The 12,366-nt window shown below is 39.7% G+C and overlaps 1 protein-coding gene across 2 annotated transcripts in view; it reads left to right on the top strand.

The window, feature by feature from the left end:
• LMLN (leishmanolysin like peptidase) overlaps positions 1 to 12,366 on the top strand; it is a 39,053-nt gene that overhangs the window by 11,068 nt on the left and 15,619 nt on the right. For both annotated transcript variants that reach the window (XM_045287556.1, XM_013007142.2), the window contains exons 2-5: positions 3,501 to 3,598; positions 4,274 to 4,304; positions 5,431 to 5,513; positions 5,946 to 6,063. In XM_045287556.1, the coding sequence (XP_045143491.1) occupies positions 3,501 to 3,598; positions 4,274 to 4,304; positions 5,431 to 5,513; positions 5,946 to 6,063 (330 nt within the window). The remainder of the gene's footprint in view (positions 1 to 3,500; positions 3,599 to 4,273; positions 4,305 to 5,430; positions 5,514 to 5,945; positions 6,064 to 12,366) is intronic.

Below are 12,366 nucleotides of genomic sequence, written 5' to 3'. Positions count from 1 at the left end.
ATGTGCTGGACACAATGGATGTATGTATGGATTGTGATAAGAGTTGTACGAGCCCCTAATAAAATGAAAAAAAAAAAAAGTTAAATGCTGCCAGTCTTGAACTGTCTTCTAACTCTTCAAACCAGTCCATCTGTGACTCTGTCACTCTGAGGCATTGGTTTGGGGAGTGCTTTTAGGCAAAAAGTTTCAACTTGTAAGTTGAATTAACTAGTTTTTCTATGTCAAGGGTAGATTCTTCCATTATGAATCAGAATTGACTTGATTCCAGTTAGTTTGGTTTGTTGAATCTAAGTTCAGGAGCCTGCTTATCCTTATTTTTTCTTTCAAGTCTTTTCTCGGACCAGGTGGACTGCAGTAAGATTGTAGCAAAATCAAATGAAAAGATAATGAAAAATTTCAGTAAACTTTTTGAAGCCCCTTTGTCCATTACCTTCTTCTTGAAGTAGCTTCTTCTTTTTAAAATAAATTGTTTTATTGGGCTCTTACAGGTATTATAACAACCCATAAATCAATTTTATCAAGCAAACTTGTACATATGTTGCCATCGTCATTTTCAAAACATTGTTTTTCTACCTGGGCCCTTATTAGCTCCTCTTTTTTCCGTCCCTCCCTCCCCCACTCTCTCACCCTCGTGTCCTTCTTTAAGCCTGAATTAAGTTACTCCTTTTTGTGATCTGTGTTCATTTTTATTACAGCCATTGTTGAATTTATTTGACCTTAAATGACCATGAGTCCCTTGAGGTTAAGGACTTTATGTCTGTATCCCCGGTACCTTGCACTTGTTTAAATGAGTGAATGATGTTACTTTTGTCTCATGTATCTGTTGGATTCTTTTTGCATCTTGACTCACCAATCTATTTTTCTATATGTTGAGCATTAAAGAAAAATGTCAATGTATTTATTTCAAAATGTTTTACTTTTTGCGTATTCATTTCATCAGTGTTGTTGATTGATAGTTTCATTTGTCCCAGTGAGTATTTTGTTTCTAATTATATGTTCGTCATAGTTTAGTGTTTGAAATTGATGTATTGACCTATGCTTGTGCTGTGTTTTAGTGCAGAAGTGTCTGCACTAATTATAGTTGAACTAATTATAGTTCCACATAGAAAATGATGTGTCGTAAAGGTAATAGTATGAAAGTCAGAGGAAGAAGGGATTGTTTCTACCGTAGAGCAGGTTAGGGTAGTTTCCGAGTTCTTCTCCCATGACCTTCTTCGTCCTGGAAGAGGAGGCTTCTGATTTATGGAAGAAAGCAATTTCCAGGGGAGGGAAAAGCATAAGCAAGCCTGAGGAACATTGTGAACAAATGAAGGGGCAGGTAATCAGGATGTGGGCAGAAAATCCTGAATAGTTCTGTTTGGGAATGGGGAGCAATAGGAAGTAAGATGGAAGAAAGTGATTTTAATGATAATACACGTGCAGATAACTTAGCATCCTTTTGAACAGTGCCCAACTGTATCCAACTGGATGTATATCTGTGGTCCCGTAGATGGTTTAAAAAAAATCTTTTTAAGCACTTCTGTTTTTTATTTTCCCCCATTGGTTTTAAAGATCCCAAACCCAATCTCTGGATGGACCGTGGGTGGGATCTAGGCGGGTGAGGCAGAGAACATGACTGGAGGCCCTGTATCAAAGGCTTTGTCTGGTGGGCAGGCAGCAGTAGGGCCTACCGGTCCAGGCTGCTCTGAATACTCGGGTGGGCAGAACAACGAGGAAGGGTGGGCTGGGCACACTCCACACCTTTGCCGCTCCTTTCCTCTGCTTTGCTCCCGCCCCTACTAGCCGTGGCAGCAACAGCAGCAAGAGCAACTGGAAGTGGGACACCAAGGTCCAGATCACAGAACGTCCTATTTCACAGAAGAATATACTGTGGACATTGAGTGACACATACCTGTATAATACTGACCATTTTCTGAGTATTTATTTTCATTCAGATTTATATATATAATTTTATTGGGAATTCTTACAACTCTTATAACAATCCATACATCAGTTGTATCAAGCGATTTATATATATTAACTTAAAATGTTATTTATTCTACACACAAACTTGGACCCAGAGAATTTGTACAACTTACCGAAGATCAAAGAATTAGCAATAGTGGAGCTAACAGTAGAACCCAATCAGTCTAAATTCTAATTTAGATTCTAATTCTAAAGCCCCACATCCTTAACCGCTGGCTCCTAGAAGATTGTGAGTCTCAATTTAACAATTTTATATTCTAGATTTCCTAAAATGCAGCTGGGGATATAATACCCTTTTGCCTTGTTCACACTTTTTTTCCTCCATTTTATTGGGAACTCTTCCAGATATTGTGACAATCCGTAGTTCAATTAGATCAGACATGATTGTACAATTGCTGCCACCATCATTTTCAAAGCATTTTCTTCCTTCTTGCACTCTCAGGTATCAGCCTCTCTTTATCCCCACCCTCCACCCTATCCTCCAGGAACCCTTGTTATTATATGAAATATTATTATCATCATCACTGTTTTTGCCATATCTTATACCATCCCGTGTACCCGTTCACCTATCGTTCTGTTATTTGTTTCCCTCGAGTGGGGTTATACAGTCCTCATTGCTATCAGTTCCCCTCCCTCCCCTTTCTCCCACTCTTTCTGTACCCTCAGGGAACCATTACTCCCATGACTATTTCTGAAGGGTCTATCCATCTTGGATTTCATGCATTGAATGATCTTTATTATATAAGTGAACATACGCAGGTCTAACAAGATTAATGAGGTTGAATAAGGCCATAATAGCAGGGGGAGGAACGATAGTTATATGTTTCAACAGTGCTATCCTGCACTTTGGATCTATCATCTCTTCCAGGTGGCCCTTCTGTGAGGGCTGTCCAGGTATCTTGCAGGTGGTTTTGGGGTCTCCATGTTGTCTATGCTCCTTCATGTCAATTTGATTGCTTGTTTTTGAACTTCTGATGCCCATTTCTGTCGACACCTCATCACACAAGCAGGTGTGTTTGCACCTTTTCAATGGCTTTTTGTTAGATATGAAATAATCTGCTACCTGAAATCTTGATACTGCCGAAACCATTTTAATCATTTTTTCCTCTTTCATTGAAAAAATCATGTAAACGATCTGGAGAAAAAATTCAAAGTGAAACACTCTTGTTGAACACTTTTCTTTATTCTCTTTTCAAATAGCAATATTCTTTTATTCTCTTCTCATCATTTTCTGAGACATCATTCAACAATGTGAGTATCCATAGAAGAAACTTTCAAGCAAATGACAGAAAATCCAAAAATTTTTGGTAGCTGCTGTCACCGTAAGGATATATTTAGTCATGTGACTCATAGTGCTTGCCTCCCAAATGATAATAGTGCCTTTGACTGTTTGAGGCTCCAAATGTTGTAATGGTGGATGCGAGAAGCCGGGGAGTTTCTAGACATCACTCTTAAATTCAGTTGTTTATTGACTAATATGTATATACCGTGTGTATATAGGAATGTATTTTAATCTCAAATTTATTCCTTTTTAGGTCATAAATAAGGTTTATCTTAAGACAAATCATCTTGTAAAGAGAGATATTGATGAGCACTTAAGGATCAAGACTGTCTATGATAAAAGTATTGAAGAGTAAGTATACCACAATTTTTTCATCTTTTTTTTTACTGTGACTTTAGATATTAAAGATATTTGCATATGTTAACTAGAAAAACATTTTTTAACTGAAAAATTTTTAAGTCCATAGATGGAGCGAAATAAAGGCTAGTAAGCTTCAAGATGAAAATACTTTCTGGAAAATGAAGGCCTTGAAATATGATTAAAGGCTGTGTTTCATGAATAATTTAAACAAAATGAATGTCCTTGGATGTGGTCAATAGCAGATCTGAAAGGCACTGCTAAAATAAGTGGTTGGCAGAAAAATAAGAGGAGAAAGTAATATATACAACAATCAGAAAGTTTACAAAATTATTACCCAGAGAGATGGCACAATGTAATTTTTGTATTTTAGAGGATCCCAGAAAAAGATCAATTCTATATCTGTAGTGGTTTAGTGTTGGAATAGTTGATGTCTTTGTCCATCCTTAGCATCCCAGATGAATGAGATGACACATACTCCCCAGTGCAGTGCTTTAGCATGTAGCACACTAGCCAAGGCAAGGTGAGGTCAGTTGAGATGACTGAGGACAGAGAGCGCCTGCTTCCACAGCAGTGTCTTGGGGCTCTTGCAAGAGGTGTTCTGAATGAAAGAGAAACAGTGGTTGGCCCCCAGCATGGTAATTCATCTGTTTTATGTTTTCATTTCAGGTTGCTCCCTGAAAAAAGATACCTTGTAAAGGTATGTCATAAAGAACTCTTGGCTTAAAATATACTTAAATAGGTATATTTTATTGTGTATAAATTCTACTTCCACAAAGAAAAATATAAATGGGCTATTTTGTGAATGACTGAATTAAAAGGTGTCGATAGGAAGTTTGATAGGGTGTTGCTATGGAGTCTAATTTTCACCACAGGTCTTTGTGATGCACTCTCCAAAATCTTTGTGTTTGATATTAAATTAGTCTTCTGATTTCATAATTTAACATTGACTCAGCCTTCCCAAGTTCTTTTTTGCTTTCTCTCGCATGTTTTTTTGGGCAGGTTATGCCGAAAAGAGTTAGACGATTTTTTTTAAGTTTTCAGATTCTTTAGTTTTTCATGGGTCTAAAATTTTGAGTTCAAGATACCATTGTTCTCAAATCTTTCTGCAAACAATCACTCTGCCAGCTTTTAAACTGGAACAAGGGCAACATAGAAGGTGCCACTCATCTGAGATGGTAAGACAGAATCAAGGTTGGTAAACCGACCTGTGGGTCAGAGCTAGTATACCTGCTGGTATTGTCTCTTAATGTGTTAACAGCATGCATCACAAATTCAGCGGTGTTTACATGTGCAGTTCTGTGACATTGCTTACGTTCATCATGTTGGGCAACTATCTCTAACGTCCACTTAGCAGCGATGCCCCCTGTCCCCTCCCTCCTGCCCCTACTGACCACCAGTGAACGTTGGGAAAAGGTGTTTTTGAGCTTTATTGAGAGCACCATTTTCTTGATGGGAGTGCTCATTCTCCTGAGTATAAACTGACTTGATGATGTGGTAAGCCAGAGCTTTTTTGCTGTGACAGATTCACACTTTTGGGAAGGAGAGTTGTCATTAAGGCAAGTCCTTTTCGGCCACAGAAATCAGCAAGGTCCGAACAGAGTTTTCTTTTTTTTTAAACATAAAACACCTTAGTTTTAGGAATCACCTAAATCAGTCTCAGACTTGAAATAATTTAGATAAATCGTTGAGATTTAAGCTTTCTACTTAGTGACGACAGGGAAGTCATTAATATCCTGTGTTTGTTTTAAATATAATTTATCCCTTGGTAATAATTCTGTTTTTTTGTCTCTCTCTCCCCATCCTTTTTAAAAACTTGTATGTAGAACAAACTTTTTCCACAGGCTATTTCATATTTAGAGAGGACTTTGCAGGTCCGTCGACCAGCTGGCACGATCTTACTGAGCAGGTGTGTTCTCCTACACATGGATGGTGTCCTCCACTGTGCGGCGGGCTTTCCTTCTGCAGCACGGCATGTTATGCACTGTTATCCTAAAGTGATTAATTTTTCTGGTTCTGAGATCAATGTGCGAGGCATTTGAAAAGAATTAAAAGGGCATACTGTGTAGTCACTCTTTCCCTATCCTTTCATTAGGAGATGGATCTTTTTCCGTCTTCTGTAATTGTCTTCTGTTCTCCACATTTTCATCTTCAAATTTATATACTGACTTTATAAAGTACTTTGCATTTTTGAAAAATCAGATTAGGAGGGTTTCTTATAGAACCCAAATTTCTTCCTAGTCCACTTTTCTGTAGCAACGACTTGATTTTATTCAATGGTTTTAACTGCTGTAAACTATTGTTTTTTTATAATTAACTCTAATGTCCAAATGAATTGAAGACAATGTGCAACAAACCAATATCTGCGGAAGGAAAATGACCCTCACAGATACTGTACTGGGGAATGTGCAGAGCACACAAAGTGCGGCCCTGTGACCGTGCCTGAGGAGCACCTCCAGGTAATTCACTCTGTTCTGAACATTGTTGTTACTCTGTGCAGTGCTTTTAGGGGAGATTCTGAATCTATGAGAGTCTTGGTTATCTAGTACTGCTATAAACAGAAATGCCATAAGTGATGGTGATGGCTACAAACAAATGTATTTTCTCACAGGTTAGGAGTTCAGAAGTCCACCTTTAGAGGACTGACTAAGGAAAGGCTCTCTCAGCTCTGTGGGAAGGTGCTGTGTCAGCAGCTTTTGCTTCCTGGTTCCTTCGAGATCTCCATGTGTCTTTAACTTAACAAAGACAACTCCTTCCCAAATGGGATTAGAGTCACAGACACAGAGTTTAAGATTTGGAACACATACATTTTGGGGATACAGTTCAATCTGTAGCATAACACTTGAGACCCACAAATCCGTGGTCTTTCCGCATTTAAAACATTCACACCATAACATCACCTCAGAAGTCTTAAATCTCATCTTTTGAATCACCTGAATCAAATATGAATTCTCACTCTAGGGGCAGAATTCTTCATCTATGCACCTGTGAAACGTACACTACGAGTTCTCTGTTTCCAAAGCCCAGTGGTAGAGTAGGCACAAGGTAGATTTTTCTGTTGCAAACAGAATAAATTGAAGAGAAAGAAGGAATAATGGGCACCAAGCAAGTCCCCAAATCCAGCAGAACTAATTGAGTTAGCTCTCAAGCCTTGAATATTATCCTCTGTCCTCCATACTGGGGAGTAACATGAAGGGGGCGCAACAGAGCAGCAAGGGGAGAAAGCAACAAAGTCCCTGAGGAATCCTGAAATTAGACTTTGGACTCAGGGGCAGAGCTTGGCACTGCATCAGACCCGATCGGGAAACATTTCTTAAGGTTCAGCAGACAGACCTGGAACTATAGGCAGGATAAGCAATCCTGAGGAGAAGACAATGGGACCGATGGTTCTGGGGGCCAGGGAAGAGGAGGAGGTTGGGGAAAAGGAGGGAGCAGCCAACAAGCCCAGGGACAAGGGAACAACAAGGGACCAAAAATTGATGGTGAGGAGGGCTTAGAATGCCTGGTAGGGTTCCATCAAGTGCAATGTAGCCGAGAGGAAGTACACAGAGCCAAATGAAGGTCAAACATGATAGTGGGACAGGCAGAAATAAAAGGAAATAGAGGAAATAAATAGGCAGAAGACATTTATAGAAGTATAAACATACTTATGTACATATGTAAATTTATTAATATATAATGATAGGGATATAGGTCTATGTATATATATTTATATGTTAAATACGAAGGTAGCAGACGGACATTGGGGCTCTACTCAAGTCCTCCCTCAACACAAGAACACTTTACTCTAAAAACCTGGCATTCTGTGATGCTCACCTTCCCAACACAATCACTGAAGACACAATGGGTTCAAAAGCTAATGTGCTGAAGAAAGCTGATGGTGCCCGGCTATTACAGGATATAGCATCTAGGGTCTTCAAGGCTTGAAGTTAAACAAGCGGCCACCTAGCAAGAAAGCGCACTTGGAAGAAGCACACTAACCCATGTGATCACAAGGTATCAACAGGATTTTGATGCGAATGAAGGGGATCGGAATGGAGACCCAAAGCCCATCTGTAGACAATTAAACATCCTCTCACAAAAGGGTCACAAGAAAGGGATGAGCCAGCCAGGGTGCAGTATAGCACCGAGGAAACAAACAACGTTCCTCTAGTTCTTTAATGCCGCCTCCTCCCCACTATCACGACCCAGTTCTATCTTACAAGTCAGGCTAGACCAGAGCATGTACACTGGTACAGATAAGAGCTCTCATTCGACACACAGAATCTAGGACAGATAAACCCTCAGGACCAATAATGAGAGTAATGATACCAAGAGGGTAGGGGGAGAAAAGGGAACCTATTGCAATGATCGATGTACAACACCCCCCCACACGCCCCCACACACCCCCAGTGGGGCGGACAGCAGAAATGTTGGTGAAGGGGGACAGCGGGTGGTATAAAATATGAAAATAAAATTAATTTATAAATTATCATGGGTTCCTGAGAGTGGGAGGTTTCGGGAGGGAGGGGGAGGAAAAGGAGCTGACACCAAGGGCTCAAGTAGAAAGAAAATGTTTTGGAAATGATGAAGGCAACATATATACAAATGTGCTCGATACAGTGGATTGTTATAAGAGCTGTAAGAGCCCCCAATAAAATGATTTATTAAAAAAAGGAAAGAAAAAATGATCCTCTGTTGTCTGAGCTCATCTGGGCCATGGTCTCACCCTCCACCTGAAGCTTTTCTCCCCTCACCTGCAGTGTAGCATTGCTTCCTTTCCGTCATTGCAGTTAACAACAACCTGAGTAACCATGTAGGAATCAAAAGTTTTACTTTCCCAAACCCTTTACTCTTTCCCTTTTAAGTCTCTTGCTTCCACGAGTCTGGAGTCGTTGCGCTGAGCCCCACTGTAAAAACGGCTGTGTACTTCCTCCAACTTCATGAGGGAGATGCTGTTCACATAAGACCTACCTCCTCCCTTCCATCACTTATCAGTTCTGACACTGTCTTTTTCATGGCACTTTCTGCTTCTCTCTTGGGTTCTATAGTTTGTTGCAATAGCCATGCAGAACTCACAGACAATACTCTGGAGTATGGGCTTTATTCAGGCTGCAATTTGGGGTCAGGGACAACTCAGGGCACAGTTCTTAAGTTAGGACAGCTTCTCAGCCATGTGTTTCTTTGGCTGTGTCTCTGTTACAAAGCTCTTTAATTCCATCAGTCAGTGCCTGAGGGTACCCTACTTTTTTGGTAAGCCACCTGTTTGAAGGTGCTTCGCTCTCTTGCTCCAGGGCCAGCAAGCCCAGCTCCTTTAGCAAGTGCCAGAAGTACCCTACTCCTTAAGGCAGGATTAAGAAACTCAGCTCTCCTTCAATGGGTCAGCACACCCACCGTCTACACCTTGCACCCTGGGCCTGGAAGCCCATTGCCCTGTCATGTGCTAGTCTGGGGTTCCGTAGCCTCTGGTGGATGCCTTACCCAGGGACTTGAGACTTGCCAAGCCTCCACAATTATGTGAGCCACTTCCTTGACATTTATATTATCTATAGACATATACATAGATATAGTGGGCTTGTTCCTCTGGAGAATCTAGACTAACACAATGGATATTACGCAGAATTTTTTTTACAGACTTATGGTCTGTAAACAGGCATCACAGGTATGCTGTTTTTACTCTGTAATTGTCTTCACATGAGGATTTTTTTAATATAGTTTTATTAGGGGCTCATACAACTCATCACAATCTATATATACATCAGTTGTGTAAAGCACATTTGTACATTCATTGCCCTCATCATTCTCAAAACATTTGCTCTCCACCTAAGCTCCGGGCATCAGGTCCTCATTTTTCCCCCTCCCTCCCCTTCACATGAGTTTAATAATCATTTCTATCCTTTTGTTCTGCATGTAACTCCTTTAAACTGCTGTATCACTTTTACTTAGAACTCTGTCTTTGTCCTCTATCGCATCTTTTAGCAGATGTCTCCCAAAGCCTTTTTTTGAATGGCAATTGACATTTTTCTTAATATATATACACTTCAACCTTGCTTAGTAACTTATTCCTTAAGAATACTTTGGCATACAAGAGGATTTTAAATAATTCATGAGAAAAAACAAAAGATAAACACAAAAAGTATGAACTTTATTTCACAACATAAGTTTTATCAAGGTCAAGATAATTTGAAAGCAACAGTACCAGCCATTTAGTCCATATCTAGATAACTGAGGGTCTTGGGGGTCTAGCCCCATCAATGCAGTCTTTTTTACATTATTACCTGAAGAAAAATGAGTGCCCTTTAAAGATTCAAGGGTTAGAAACAAAGAAAGTCAGAGGATGCCAAATCAGGACGGTAAGGTGAATGCCTAGGATTTTTCATCTAAATTCTCACAAAATTGCACTTGTGTGATGAAAGGAATAACGGAGGTAATTGTTTGGTGGAGAAATACTCTTATCTGGGTGTTTTCTGCTAAAACCTCTTGAGTGGTGTTGGCACTGCAGCAAACAAAATGCCCTGAGCATCACACAAAGTGTTGCCGTGACCTTTGCTCTTGATTGGTCTGCTTTTGCTGTGACTGGATCACTTCTGCTTTTTAGTAGCCATTGGCTTGATTGTACTTTGGCCTTAGGCTTGTACTGGTAAAGCCATGTTCATCGCTTGTTACAATTCTTCTAAGAAGTGTGTCAGGATCTTGATCCTTGTGGTTTAAAATTTTTATCGAAAGTTGGATTATTGTCTCTAGTTGATATCGGTACAATATTTTTGGCACCCATGAAGTGGAAAGGAGCCCTGGTGGTGTAGTGGTTATGACTTGAGCGGCCCCCTGCAGGGCCAGCAGTTCGAAACCAGCAGTCGCTCCTTAGGAGAAACACAGGGCTTTATACTATTGTAGAGTTACAACCTTGTAAATTCACAGGGGCAGTTCTACCTTGTCCTATAGGGCTGCCATGAATCAGCAACAATTTTGTAGCAATGAGTTTTGAGTTTATCAAGTGGAAATATGCTTAATTTTAATTTCTCAGTCAGAATTGTATAAGCTGAACAGAGATGTTTATTGTGTTAAGAATGGTTTCTGCTGTTAATCATCGATCTTCAGTTAGGCTATGAAGATTGTCTCTTCAGAAATTTATGTGGGTGATCTGCTGCTGTGGACTTCATCTCCAACATCCTCTTGTCCCTTCTTAAAAAGAATGCTCTGTTTGTGAACTGCTGATTTCTTTGGGGTATTTTCTCTGTAAAATTTTCATAAAGCATTAGTGATTTCACCATTCTTCTACCCAAGTATCACAATAATTATGATATTTGTTCTTGCTTTAATTTTAGCAATATTCACTGCTTTTGTAGGGAATCATTTCAAACTCATCTTAGCCTTTTTTTAGTGCCCCAAACTGGATCTTGTAGAGATATGTTATACCAAGCTAGTACAAGTTTACGTTGGTGCAAAACATTTCAAATTTATGCACAGGTTTTCTTTTTCTCATAATATACATTTTCCATAAACTTCTTGAAGCCCCTTCATACATGCTTAAAAATGTGTTTTATATAATTTTAAATATGCTTATAGTAGAATAGGTGTTTGGTTGCTAACCACAAGGTCAGCAGTTTGAAACCACCAGCTGCTCCTTGGGAGAAAGATGAGGCTTTCTACTCCTCCCATCAAGAGTTACAGTGTTGGAAATCCTTATGGCCTATAGGGTTTCTATCAGTTGGAATCGATTCAATGGCATTGAGTTTGGTTTAGATTATAAAATCAGTGCAGTGTGTTTCCAAATAGAACTGTATTCCCCTAGGATTTTCAATGGCTGGTTTTCTTTTCTGAAGTAGTTGGCCAGGTGTTTGTTCTTTGGTACTTCTGGGTGGATTCAAACCTCCAACCTTACTAATAGCCACTGAGCACATTAATTGCACGCCCGACACAGAGACTCCATGCTGCTGTTGGTAAGTGATGTTCACTTGATTTTGATTCATAGCAACCCATGGGGTTTTCTTGGCTGTAATGTTTATGGAAGTCATTTGCCAGGTTTTCCTCCTGCATTATTTACCATTTGTGCTAATGGTTTTCTTTCTGTGTATTATAAAATCTGTTACCAACATGATTCTGATTCATAGCAACCCTATAGGCCAGGATAGAACCAGCTTGTAGATTTTCCAGGGGTGTAAGTATTTATGGAAGCAGACTGGCACATCTTTCTCCTGGAGAGAAGTTGGCGAGTTTGAACTACTGACCATTCCGTTAGTGGCTGAACATATAACCGCTGCTCCACTAGGGCTGCATTTTGCCTGTTTTACTGTCAGTCAAATATAATGCCATACAATGCAATTCTGTCAGAATGAAGTAGATCTCTCTGTACTGAGTTGGAAGGATTTAAGTTCTGAACTGAAAAACAACTTTGTAAAACAATTTTAAGTTGTTAGGCTGTTTTATTTAAGCTTAGGTTTTTTCAGTTGGCTTATTGGAGGGCTTTCATTTAGTACCATGTATACTCTTGTATAAGCCGGGCTTTTCAGCACATTTTTTGAAAGTCATATTATTGGGGGCTTGTACAACACTTCTCATAATCCATCCATCCATCCATTATGTCCAGCACATTTGCACATTTGTTGCCATCGTCATTCTCAGGGTATTTGCTTTCTACTTGAGCGCTTGGTATCAGTTCCTCATTTTTTCCCTTCCTTCCCTGCTCCCCTATCCCTCATAAACCTTTGGTAATTTATAAATTATTATTATTTTGTCATATCTTACACTGCAAGACATCTCCCTCCACCCACTTTTCTGTTGTC

This window comes from Echinops telfairi, unplaced genomic scaffold (assembly GCF_000313985.2).
Source record: "Echinops telfairi isolate 266 unplaced genomic scaffold, ASM31398v2 ScPeMD7_17;HRSCAF=63, whole genome shotgun sequence".
In the NCBI taxonomy this organism is placed as follows: Eukaryota; Metazoa; Chordata; class Mammalia; order Afrosoricida; family Tenrecidae; genus Echinops; species Echinops telfairi.
Note: the sequence above shows the minus strand (reverse complement) of the source record. Positions and strands in the feature narration are given on the sequence as shown.